Raw genomic sequence first — 13,713 nt, 5'->3', positions numbered from 1 at the left:
TCTAATGATTGCAAGTTGATTTAGGTGTGTTCATCACTCACTATTTGCATTTGTTTATAAGTGCCACTATTGATTAAAGTAACAATTTGTACTTCTGAAAAATACTATATTTCTTAAATAGCTGGGTTGTGATTTTTGCGCATGCTATGTTATTGATCCATCTACATTTTCATACATTTGTAATATTTCCTAGTTACTTCTGTCTATATCAGTGTTGTAATATGCAATACAGAACAACATAAAATGGTAAGGAATTTACATAATTGTGAGGAAATTAACAAGTGTGCTGTCCTGTTTTCTAGATAAAATAATTAGACACAGAGCTTGTACTTTGAAGGACACTGCTCATGCTATCATTGCTGCTGAACTGGATCCAGAATTTAATAAGATGTGTGAAGAAATCAAGGAAGCGAGAAGAAAAAGAGGTATGTAACTTCATTTATTGTAACACAACATATATGGCACAGAAAACAGAATTTAAAAATGGCTATATAAAAATTTAAGATGAAATATAGAACATGTGTCAGACTCGGGCAGTGCATGTTAAAGGATGACTGAGTGTGAAACTTGTCTACTTTTTCCAACTATGTGAGCTGGTCCAATAAGTCACAATCTTTACAAAAGAAGGATGCATTGCCTGTTGGTACAGAAAGTATTGTAGAACACGGTGGACATATAAATGTTGGGATTGTGGTACTAGCTGAACATGTGGTGGAACCAGAGCTGCATTCTAAAAATGCCATGTAATGCAGTGTAATAACAATTATGATTAGAGAGAATGGCATTTAAAACAGTAGATTTTCAGTTCATCCTGGCCTGTGCACAGACGTACTTTTGGTGATCTGTTGATTAAGAAACAACTATTGCAGCCACATTGAGGGGAGCATGAGGTTGACATTTTAACAGTCCAGAATCAGGCAGTATAGCCCCCTACATTGGCGGACATCACTGACTTAGATTTGTTGAAATTACTGCAGGTATTTTCAGCATGTAGTCCATAGGCCTCCAAGTGTGTGGACAGCTTCTAAAGTGACCAGAAAAGGTAATTGGAAGCCCAGACATATTCCCAATATGGGAACAGGGCTCTGTTTGCGTGAAAAAATCTGTAGCTCCATGGAAAATTTTTCAAGTTCGGAAAATTGAAGGAGGTTGAAAATCACTGAACTATAACATCAGAACAAAATTTCATGCTGATTTAGGGATTACTGATTTCAGTAATTCCAGCTTTGCCTTGGCAAGCTGTTTCCTGCTTTGGTAAAAAACTGCATTATTTGATTCCTAGGTTGAATTTGGCTGGTCTTAACTTAGAGCTGCTGGCTCATGGAATACTTTTATCAGTAGATTGAAGACCCTTTATTAATAAATTTCTTCGAACTGTGCAAGTATCTGTAGTCTTTCTCTCCTTCAGGTTTAAAACTGATACAGTTCCTTTTATTTTCCTATTCAGTCATGCTTTTTTTTTTTTTAATTCTGTACAAGCTTCCAATGTGTGTCTTGAATTGTGGATAAGAGAACAAATTGTAATTCACCATGGTTGTAAAATAGAACTAATATAATGCCTTCATTTCTCCTCTGTACTTTTCTATTAGAAGTATAAAAATATTCCCAATTCTGGCCTTAGTGTCACACTGTGAGCTGAGCTCAGTTAATTATCCATTATGACTCCCCCATGATTGTTAAAGGTTATTGCTTCCGAGGTTAAAGTAACTGTAAGAGCTGTTTGTTACAGAGGGTGACTATAGCTTGTAAGTCTCTCCTTCCAAGTCTTCCAAGAGCTAACTGGAATGCTGCCCTTCTTTTTGTGGCAGTGACCAAGTAATATATATTTCTGGGAGCAAAACCTGTGGACCCTGTTGAAAGAGGTGGATTTTCAGAAGTCATAGTTAAGGCTGATGGTGTCACGCAATGAACTTGTTAAATCAGAAGAAGAAGATACTGTTGTCAGATGTTGGTTAGTGGGCCTTCAGATACAGATAGGTGACTAGCAGTACAGTTGTTGAGTGACAACAGCTCACATCCAACAATGGGCAGGTTTTCAAAGTGCATTCTATGCATCGGCATGGAAACTGTTACCGTGTGGCAGATACCTGCAAGTCACATTTCAAAGATGCTCGTGCTTTTGGACCACATTGTGGTGGTTTCAAGAGCAAAGGAGCTCTGCAGTTGGTCCATCTGCAGAGTGTGGAAGGCTGAGATCACTTACTGTATTAGCAAGGACAGAATATTTGGAATGCATGGAAGAAGCTGTATTAGATTAAATGGTTATGAATGAAGAAAAAGATAGCAAGCGCTTGAGGTCTGAGTAAGCCTCATGCTGTAAGGCAAGCACAAGAGATTGTCCTGTCCCTGGATCAGGAGTTGTGTCCAAGGCTGTGGTGTAGAACATGAAGATGGTACTTCAGGCATGTAATCTTGGCACTGATCATTGTAATGGATGGAAGGGATTTGAAGGCTCATCAACCTTGCCATTACTCCCATTTTGTTCTACAGAAGATACTCAGCAAGACAGCAGATCAGCAAAATGACAGTGCATCTGCTGGTCTAGACTTTGACATGTGTACCGTGTTTTGGAACATTTTGGGCAAGGGACAACGAAGGCATATACTTGCACTTTCTTCTTTTGATTGGATGTCCACAAGGTTAAGTGATTTCTGGTTTCTTCTTTGGATTGATTACCAGATGGTCAGGTATAGAAATGATCCCCAGATCCTCCTTCTTCCCCTCTGCTTCATAAGGGTATGTTTTGAAATAATGGAAGATTTCAGTTAGGAAATACTTGAGGAAAATTGTGTAAGCAGTGCAAACTATGCCTTTTGCTCTCCAAAAGATTTATGCAACTGGTCACTGAAATGCAAGGGTACGTGCTTATACCATGCTGTTTGCCACAGTGGAGCTACCAAATGAAATCATGCTGAATCAGGCAGCCAGCCTTGTTGCCTGACAAAGTGGTGGGGAATTGAACCCTTAAGTACTTCTTTTTAATATCAGTAAGAGATGTCCAAGCAAGGCCTTAAATGAATGTTGAGACTGAAGTCACAGTGAGTGTGCTTCACTATATGATGCGGGCTTTTTTTTTCAGCTCAGAGTACCCCAAACTTCTCTTTTCATGTTCCTTTAAAAGTGCCAGACTGGCATCTGTACAGTCTGATGAGGAAAAAGAAAAAAATCTGCATTTATTTCTGGAGTCACCTTGATAAAGGATCCTACCTTCAAGCCTTGCCACAGTTAAAATTCTTAGCTTGCCAACAGGACTATTGTGAAAGAAGGGCAATAATGCAAACAGTGGACTGTGCGGAAAAAAAGTCCAGGTATATCATGAGAATCGACTAGTGGTTTTGGGGCTGAATATAAAACTTGTATTAATACCACCTCCGAAGAGGTCAAGGTAGTGTTGCAGTCACAGATGGAGTCAGAGTGGGTGGCTGTCACCATCAGAAAGGAAATTTGTCTTCTGACAAAAAGAACATGCCCCGTACTTGGTTACATCTTGGCCAACATTTTCTTGGCTACATTTGGAAAGACTTCAACATTCAACATGAGATTTGGATAGAATTGCGCAAACTGGTCTGCATGAGGCTTCTAATAGATTCTCTGGAAATGTTATCAAGTATTTCTGTCTGGAATCACAGAGGAGCTTGGAAGGCAAGTGACACATACTGTAGGCTTTTTAATCTTTACCCAGTTAAAAAGCCATTGATTTTCTGAATTGTGCCATTATTAGTGCTTAATTTATTTTCCAGGATACTGAAGAGGAGGGTTAAGGCTAAAAAGCTCCATATCTATTTTCTTCACAATTCTCTTGGCAAGTTATTTAGCAATTTACATATTTTTCAAATGGAAGGTATTTCTACGTCACTTTCTTTTTCCACAACTTTTCTGTTTTTTTGACAGATCTGCCATTTTTATTTAGTACTGAGATTGGTGACCAATCTCAGAAGTACTGCAGTGTAACAGAATAATAAACTGTATAATAAAATTGTTATCTAGAAGTTAAACTAGAATTTCTTGTTCTTGTAGTACCAAAATGAGGTGCTGTTGTTGAAAGACTGTAAATCTAAGGATAACAAGTTCTAAGTTGGCAAATGAAAAAAATGTATAGTAGATTATTGGAATTTGCAGCAGCTTGTTGAAAACAGCAGATAACAAGTTAGAAGTGGTGGAAGTTTTGAGTAATGAAATGACAGCAGATAACAAGTTAGAAGTGGTAGAAGTTTTGAGTAATGAAATGCCTGATATATCAAGCATATCATGTGCTTGATATGCAGTTGAAAATACTTGTAATGGTACCTAGAAACTTATGCTGTAACTATTTTAACTTATGCTGTAACTATTAACTGTTAGGTGAGAGTTCCTTTGTGAATCTTTTAATTTCTGCATTCTTCAGTTTTGGAGCTTCTTGTCAGCTCATGATCACTTGGTTCTGGTTACTATTGGAGACGTGGTATGACATTTTGAAGACTATCCTAGTAGATGGATAGGAAATTCTAGTTCACAAATACAAAACTTCAGAGATTCGTTTGTCTTTAAAATGTGCTTAACCAATATGAAAGTTTGCAATTTTAGAATTTAATTAAAAGCTGTTTGAAATAGTAGAAGCTATGAGATGAACTTACATTACAGAAAGCAAACCAGACTTTTTGTTAGAAGCACAATTGCAGTTTTCTTAATCTAAGAGCTCATATTGACTCTGAAATGGATCCATTTTACATAACATAGATCATGGTGACAATACAATGGTTTTATTCAGATACTCTTTTTGATATGGCATAGAATGCCATTATGGATTGCCACTTACTTTAAATCATCTGCTTAAAATTAGGAAAAATTGAAACTGTCAATAAGAATTTTTATAGAGGAAATTTGGATAGAAGAGTGCAATCTTTGGGGACCGAAGTGTGAGAGACACTCATATATTTCTTAGCTGTCAAAGCTGACAGTTTTAAAACCATGCAACCAGTAAGTTATTTTGTCACTAGAAAATAAATATTCTTGATTCTAATCTTTATTTTGAATGTCCAGCTAAATATTAACTGAAGTGTTCTTATTGCAGCCATGGTATTCCAAATTTCTTTTAAAATTCAATAGTTTTATGCAGCTTGGTTTATTTAAATAGGTATGGTTATCTTCTGTATGCAGGCTTATCAGTAACAGCAGAACAAATAAATCCTCATGGTTCTACTGTACGGAAAACAGAAGCTAGAGTTGAAGAGGCTTTCCGGAACAAACAAAAACCCACAATGACGGTGTGGCCCAACTCTGCAAATAAATGTGCATGTAAGTACCTTGGGTGATAACTGTGCAAAATTAGGGGTAGTAGAGAATGGCAAACATTTCAAATGTGTGTCTACTACTGTTCACTTATTATTTCCAGAAGTAATTTTAGGCATGAAACACATGGAACTTTAGGAAATACTCTCTTTCTGACTACATGAAATCTCTGCCCAAAAAGTGTAAAGAAGCAGGATTCCTGTTTTTGTGATAAGGAATAACTTTTTCTAGTGTAATACGAGTATTACATTTTTCTTTGTAAAAGACTGTTTTCAGTACAAGACAACTCTGATCCAATGAGAAGAAACTTTTATCTGTTTGATGAGTGTTAAGATTTGTTTACTCTGTGTGTATTCACAGGTATGTACCTACACACTGCTTCATACTCTTATATGCACTATAGTTACTCACTTCCTATCTTCAATACATACGGTATCATGCGAAAAGTTAGAAAAGAGATTAAAAATTTAACTGTATTTTCCTTTATGGCACCTGGTTTTCAATAGTCAGTACCCATTATTGGAGGATGTTAAGGTACTCTCCCTGCAGCTTACTGGATTAGTCCAATTAAGTGATCAAAATCTTTAGAATTTTGAGGAGTGACTGTGGTGTCCGTAATCAGAGGCACTGCTAATTATTTTCAAGAGGTAAGTTGATTAGAACAGGTAAATACACTACAGATATTTTTGTTATAAACAAAATAAAGACTACAAGAGAAAGTGAGTATGAGGGATATACTGATAGTTGTGCCTGGCTTTCCTGCTCAAGATGTGGAATCCATTATTAATATGTTATTAATAGCATTATCAGTTATTGCTTAATAGGGAAACTGATAGATTGAAGCTGACAAATTTTCGTTGGTCTTTGTGCTCTCCTTCAAGGTGCTTTTCCTTGATAAGAAAGTTTTCTAGGCATGATGGTAACTGCCCAGAGATTAACATTGTTTATATAGGAATGATAGTGTTGATGTCGAATAGTTTAATTGCAGGTGTATGGTTTTATTTCCTGAAGCTGTAATTTCTTCTGTTAAAGGAATTAAAGTCAATAGTAGAGAGTTGTGGTTTGAATAAATTGTGATCTAATAAATAGATGATGTGTATCCAACTGTTCTTTATTCATTTGGCAGCTCATGCAAAAAGGGAGAGAGGAGGGAAGGGATTCTCAATTTTTGTTAGTTTCCTGTGAAATCCAAGATGGAGATTCTCGCTCTGGCTAATCTACAGAGCACCTTCCTGGCTCTATGTGCTGTGCAGCATACGGTAGGGTTTCTAGACCTCCAAGCCAGCCATTTCTTGGGAGGAGAGATAGCAGCTATTACTGGTGACTTGTGTAAAAAGAAGCTTTGGTACCTCTGCTCTCTTCTCTACCTAATGTTGTGGATGCAGTGGCAGTTGTTTGAAGACTAGAACCATCAACTAAAGGAAACTGCCAGTAAACAAGAAAGAAGTTAGTGTTAAGGCACCATTCCTGCTAGTGTTTTGGTGATTTAGGTTGGGCATCAAGAAAATTTGAGACTTAGTGGTGTTTGGGACTATGATCAAATGAAAATCTGCCTTTTAAGGTTGAGTCTGGGCAAGATAACTATTCCAGGAGGGATGTGATGCATCTAGTAATCAAGAGAGAGAACCAGGAATTGATGAGCAATCAGAAATCTGCAGAAGGGATTCAAATAGTACATGGGCACACTTAAAGATTGATATGGTACGTTCAGCAGAGACTACAAACTAGGAAGAGAAACAGTCTTAAAAGGGTGTTTGAGGGAACGTACTAGAGTAAGGTGAGAGCAGAACTGAGCAGATTGTAGGGAGCTTGAATAGCAGCCAATTATATGGTGGATTGCAATTGTTTAAATGGAAGAGGCAAGTTTAGAGAAGGCATTTCTGAACAGATGTAATTTTAGAGGTAGAGTGGAAATTTTTGTATGGTCAAGAACTAAGATTTTTTTTTTAAAGACTGAAATGTTTTACACAGGCAGAGTAACAACGACAATGATTCATGTATTTTAATTACACAGGATAAAACCTGTACTTTCCAATTAATAATTCTGAAAATCTTCCATTTTTTTCTGTTATTTGAACCTGAATTCTCTAACAAAAAAAATTACCAATTATAACATTACTTTCCTTATTGAATTAATATTTTTAGGAGCTTTGTTTACAGTATTTTAGAAAACAGCTGCAAAAAGGTCAATTCAGATGAAACACTTGAGAACCCTAAAGGATGTCAAGCATCTTCTCTAAAACCAGAGTTGAGTACAGACAGTACATCAGCCTCACCCAATTTAAAGCCCCGTTTACTGTTTAGGGCTAGTACAGTAGAAAACGAGAGTTAGTTTATCGAGTGTTGGTTTGTTTCTGAGGTTATGTATTTTGTATGAAGCTTTATTTAATTGTTTTAGTTACCTATTATTTTGTGATTTATTTAATTTTTCTAATGTACTTTGGATTATTTTTTTTTAATTTGCTTAGACCACATGGGCTGTCAGAATTGTGGCACAAAATAGTTGCTCTATTTGTAGGCACAGTGATAGACATTCCTGAGTTAGATTTAATCTGCAACTTCCATTTCCCTTGTTGAAGGTACACCTGTGATGGATTGTGTATCACAGTATAGATGAGTTTTAAAAGTATTACATTACTAGAAGTTGCTGAAAATCCATTTGGGAGAGGTCTGCCACAGATAATTTAAAATATTTCCATATCGACTGTGTATTTTGAGAAAAGTGCAAGTGTTCTGGTGGGAACTTAGAATGGGACATAGGTCAGAAGCCTGATATAAGTAGTTGTATGATCATAGAATCACAAAATTTCTGTGGTTGGAAGGAACCTCTGGAGATCATATAGTCTAACTCCCCTGCTCAGAGCTGGGGAGGCTCTGTCCAGTTGTGTTTTGAATATCTCGTAAGAATGGAAGCTCTGCAACATGCCTGAGAAACCTTTTCTAGGACTTGGCCATGCTCACAATAATTACTTTTTCTTAATTCTGAATTGAATATCTTATATTTCAGTCTGTGCCCATTACCTTTTGTCACTGGACACTGATGAGAAGGGTCTCGTTTCACCTTTACATGTACATGTGTGGAAAAGGAAACTACCAGCAATGTATGGTTTGGTGTGTCTGGTAACTTAATCATTGCTAAATGGTTTGGATACATGTTAATGCATAAAACATTAGCATCTCTTTAATCATTGGGATGCTGTATAGTAAAACTTTGTCCTACTGCTCTATTTTGCCAGTAGATGGAGTATGTTGCATATTATTTTACTGTCTTGCAGTCACTTCTTTTAGTGTTACATATAAATAAACTGTATGGGGAAGATTTGATTTTACATTCTTACCTTTTTTTTGCAATATTTAGTGATAATATATTGTAGTGATAGACTGCAGATTTTGTGTTTTCTTCATGTCCTTTATGCTGTGTGATAAATACGATAGCTGTGAAAATGGCATTTGGAGCAAATAAAAAAATTTAAATATTTTGTGTTATGTGAAGTATTAAAAACGTAAATTTTTTATAGAAGTAATTTTATGAAATATGAAATAAACACACTGCTAACTTTTCCCAATAATTGGAGTGATTAGTGGTCTCTCTATAGAAAGAACTGTAGAGGGATCAAGCAAGGATATAAAAACTGCTGCAGAAAATCTAGTTCCTAAATAAATAAAATTTTGTGTGCCTTTTTGTGTTTTTTTGTTTTTGTGGTGGGTTTTTTGTTGTTTTGTTTTTTTTGGGTCTGATTTTTACCTGTTCAGTTTTTGACCTCTGCTACAGTGGTGTCAGTGATTGCTGTACTTCAGACATTCATATGACTGCAGTAATGCCTTATCAAAGGACATGGCAGACCAGATGCCCTATAGTTTTTATTAGTTTAACTATTTTCTGCCTTTTGGACTAGTTCTGAATTTGGATTCAGAATTTGGATACTGCCATATTAACAGTCATCCAGATGCTAACATTAAAATCTAAGTAGCTGCTGATGTTTTGTCACAAATCCTATATTTGCTACTGTTTTCTTTTCTCCTCCTGCTTTCCAGAAAAGGGATTTGACTTGGATTAATTCTCACTTGAGATAGAGGCAAGTACTGTAACTTGACAAAAACCATTAAAAATGATTTTCTGCAATTTGAGGACATCTTTACTCAGAGCCGAGACAACTGTCTCTTTGTTTCTTTATCATTTTGTTCTGGGTAATGTAGGAGTTGGCACTCTGGATGAGAGTAGTTTGTTCTCCTATATCTGATGCTGGCTTCAACCAGATGCTTTAAAAGGAAGTTGCAAGCATTTGACAAATAAAAATTATTTTTTTCATGCTTGATTTTGAAGGAGAAACCAACTTAGTTGATTCCAAGTTGGTTAACAGTTCTTTTAAAACCCATAGGCTTTGTAATTCTTCTAATTTAAAATGCCGTTTAGTGAATTTGTGGGAGTTCTAATAAATCCTGACTGCCTGTTCTTTTTTGGGATCCCATCAAACTTTTGGACTGAGTGATACCTGGTGGCAAAGAAATTTTCTTTCATCACTATTAAATACCTGCCTGTATTATGAATTAATTGAATGTCTTCTTTCTCTGACAGAGGGCAAAGAAGGTCATACAATTTACCTGATCAGTGACTTTTTTTATATTCTCTTGTTATTCATCTCCTTTCTAACTCAGTAATGCAAGATTGTTCATCCTCTCTTAAGAAGGAGGTTTTCCTGAAATCATTATCACCACCTTTCTTACAAACATGGTAAAAAGAGAGACTTTTTAGAAAAAAGATTTTTTTAATGAGTTCTTCTAAAATAAATTTTTTTTTCATCTAAGTGATTTGCTCAAGTGATGTAATAAAACATAAGTTTTCGGACCTTTGAGATATATCTTACTCTTTCCCTTTGAAAACTGTGGCAATGTTTGATTTAAATTGTTTGAAGACTTGGTGTAAAGTTTCTGTCTGCAGAAGTTGTTGATTTTCCTGTGATTATTACCCGTTTCTTAATTTCAGTTTTCTTTGTGGTTTTTTGTTTTTTGTTTTTTTTTTTTTTTTTTTTAATTTTGCCTCCTTGACACAGAAACCAACCAGCAGGCATGAACTTACAGATACGTGATATAAATGAATGCTGTAATCTCTATTCAATGTAATTTTAATAAGAGCAGGAGCCGCTTCTCTGCTTGTGAAGTTGCAGGAGAACCTTTCATTAGTTCATGGCTGTCTTGCAGCAGGGAAGGTGTCATTCAGTAGTCCTGAAGAGCCAACTGATTATACAAAAAATGTATATAGCTGTAATAGTTGCTGTTGTACAAAGCTACTCAGCAGATGGAAAATGAGCAGATCTATAGAGGTGGGAAAGTGTAAAAATTATATCCACAGGTTGTACTAGTATGATTGTCTCTTTTGACTTCATTTTTCTCTTTAATTTTCCTGTGTGACTGCCTTGTCATGTACTTTACTAACATAATTACTCTGGTTTCTTGTAAATTATATGGATGAGGGCATCGAGTGCACCTTCAGTAAGTTCACAGAGGACACCAAGTTGGGCAGGAGTGTTGATCTGCTGCAGGGTAGGAAGGTTCTACAGAGGGATCTGGACAGGCTGGATCGATGGGCTGAGGCCAATTGTATGAGGTTCAACAAGGCCAAGTGCTGGGTCCTGCACCTGGGTCACAACAACCCCGTGCAACACTACAGGCTTGGGGAAGAGTGGCTGGAAAGCTGCCTGGTGGAAAAGGACCTGGGGGTGCTGGTGGACAGCCAGCGGAATATGAGCCGGCAGTGTGCCCAGGTGGCCAAGAAGGCCAACGGCATCCTGGCCTGTATCAGAAATTGTGTGGCCAGCAGGAGCAGGGAAGTGATCGTCCCCCTGTACTCGGCACTGGTGAGGCCGCACCTCGAGTCCTGTGTTCGGTTTTGGGCCCCTCACTACAAGAAAGACATGGAGGTGCTGGAGCGTGTCCAGAGAAGGGCAACGAAGCTGGTGAAGGGTCCGGAGCACAAGTCTTATGAGGAGCGGCTGAGGGACCTGGGGCTGTTCAGCCTGGAGAAAAGGAGGCTGAGGGGAGACCTGATCGTTCTCTACAACTACCTGAAAGGAGGTTGTAGCCAGGTGGGGGTCGGTCTCTTCTCCCATGTAGTAAGCGATAGGACAAGAGGAGATGGCCTCAAGTTGCACCAGGGGAGGTTTAGATTGGATATTGGAAAAACTTTCTTCAGCGAAAGGGTTGTCAAGCATTGGTGTCTTAGTTTCAGCTGGGATAGAGTTAACCGTCTTCCTAGTAGCTGGTACAGTGCTATGTCTGAGTTCAGTATGAGAAGAATGTTGATAACACACTGATGTTTTCAGTTGTTGCTAAGTAGTGTTTAGTCTAAAGTTAAGGATTTTTAAGCTTCTCATGCCCAGCCAGTGAGAAAGCCGGAGCGGCACAAGAAGTTGGCCCAGGACACAGCCTGGGCAGCTGACCCAAAGTGGCCAACGGGGTATTCCATACCGTGTGACGTCACATCTAGTATAGGAACTGGGGGGAGTGGGGGTGGGGGGATCGCCACTCGGAGACTAGCTGGGTGTCAATCGGCGGGTGGTGAGCAATTCCACTGCACATCATTTGTACATTCCAATTCTTTTATTATTGCTCTTGTCATTTTATTAATGTTATCATTATTAGTTTCTTCTTTTCTTTTCTATTAAACCGTTCTTATCTCAACCCAGGACTTTTACTTTTTTTCCCCGATTTTCTCCCCCATCCCACTGGGTGGGGGGGGAGTGAGTGAGCAGCTGCGTGGTGCTTAGTTGCTGGCTGGGGTTAAACCATGACAGTTGGAAAAGGCTGTCCAGGGAATTGGTTGAGTCACCATCCCTGGAGGTGTTTAAAAGATGTGTAGATGTGGCGCTTAGGGACGTGGTTTAGTGTTGGACTTGGCAGTGCTAGGTTAACAGTTGGACTTGGTGATCTTAAAGGTCTTTTCCAACCTAAATGATTCTGTGATTCTGTATTTTTAGCTTGGTTTCCCAAGAAAATAATACCTGTGCTCTCTGTCCATCTCTGCTCCCCTAATAACTTCTGAATCATTTAGCCAGGTTCAGACAGATTGACAGGAGTTGAGGGCTGAAAGATTAGGTTTCTGCAGGTTTTGTGAAAATTGGTAGCTGGATAAATCTACGCATCTACTGAAGGAGAAGGCTATAGATTGAAAATGGTAGTTATCTGTTCTGCCTGGCTGTGTTAGCTGATCAGTTAAAACATTCTATTGGCCAGACATGGCATGCACACCTCAGATGTACTGTATCCTGTTCAGCTGGGGTGGGGAGGAACAGAAGATATTGTGAGTGTTTTGTGAGAAATATTGGGAAGAGCTTGAGTTGAGAGCATTGTAGGGGATGGTAGGGGAAAGCAGTTGACTAGGGGGAGAAAATGCTGGGGATACTGCAGCCAAGATTTTTTTTGGAAACATGCTTCACCTCCTTCTTGTGGAACTGGACCCCTTGTTGAGTAGAAGTCTCCAGGTTCTTCAAGTATTTGTTTACATAACATAAGCTGTTATATATGCTGGTGAAGATCATAAATATGTTAAGTTGTTGCATACAGGTTTTTTAATGCATTTTTCAGGTCTGTGCCTTGGGTGCCTTCCATCTAGGTGAAGAAAATGACATGTCTTCTAGGGGTTAGTTTCCACAGTCACTTCAAGCTGCAGGTTACTACTGAAGGTGCTGTCTTGCCTTTTCACTGGTTGCATATTTCTACCGTGTCCCCTGTGCCAGCACCATCATTCATGAGTTGGAAAGCTCAACTGAAGATGTTGAAAACTAACCCAGAAAAAACCCCCAACATTTCAGATGGATTTAGTTCCCTTATCTGTTTTACTGCAGGAACAGTAGTGCCGGCACAAATGAGGTAGTGGAAATGCTATAGCTGGCTTTGGAGGGAGAAATGGCTTTGTTAGTGGAAGCTGGCACCTCATTTTGCTTTTTAAGCCATTGTGGAACTGTGCTCTGTTCTTTCTTGCTGCTTATCTCTGACTGCAGTTTGGGACTTTGTGACTAAAAACTCCAGAGACTTTCAAGTAGACTATTCAGTGCCCCTTGGTAAGGAATGTGGAGCTACTGGAAGCAGCTAAATTACTGTGGCAGATAGGTAGATATTCTGGATGCTGCATAAGAGAGCATAAATTGCTGGTAATAAGTGCTTTCTCAAGGCTTTGAGTTACTTTACACACAAGACATCAGAAAGAAGTTTAGGGTTTTGATCATCGAAGAAAAACTTAAAACACGTGCATTGCTTCAAGTGGTTCTTGATACTGCAGACACAAAATCTAGATCCATGGTGATCTTGCTTGCCATGAGAATCTCCTTTGGATTTTAATCCCCAGGAATTCTTCATGAAATAAAGGTAATGAGAGAATCTAGTGTTTGATGGATGTGAGTTTTATCATTTAATGACAGAGGATTCACATTCTCTGATAGACTGACAAGC

The 13,713-nt window shown here is 38.2% G+C and overlaps 1 protein-coding gene across 4 annotated transcripts in view; it reads left to right on the top strand.

Annotated features, from left to right (window-relative positions):
* The window catches only part of ATAD2B (ATPase family AAA domain containing 2B), an 80,116-nt gene that overhangs the window by 52,229 nt on the left and 14,174 nt on the right, over positions 1–13,713 (top strand). For all 4 annotated transcript variants that reach the window (XM_049818432.1, XM_049818430.1, XM_049818434.1 and 1 more), the window contains 2 exons: positions 303–425; positions 5,137–5,274. In XM_049818432.1, coding sequence (XP_049674389.1) covers positions 303–425; positions 5,137–5,274 — 261 coding nt within the window. The remainder of the gene's footprint in view (positions 1–302; positions 426–5,136; positions 5,275–13,713) is intronic.

This window comes from Accipiter gentilis, chromosome 16 (genome assembly GCF_929443795.1).
Source record: "Accipiter gentilis chromosome 16, bAccGen1.1, whole genome shotgun sequence".
In the NCBI taxonomy this organism is placed as follows: domain Eukaryota; kingdom Metazoa; phylum Chordata; class Aves; order Accipitriformes; family Accipitridae; genus Astur; species Astur gentilis.
Note: the sequence above shows the minus strand (reverse complement) of the source record. Positions and strands in the feature narration are given on the sequence as shown.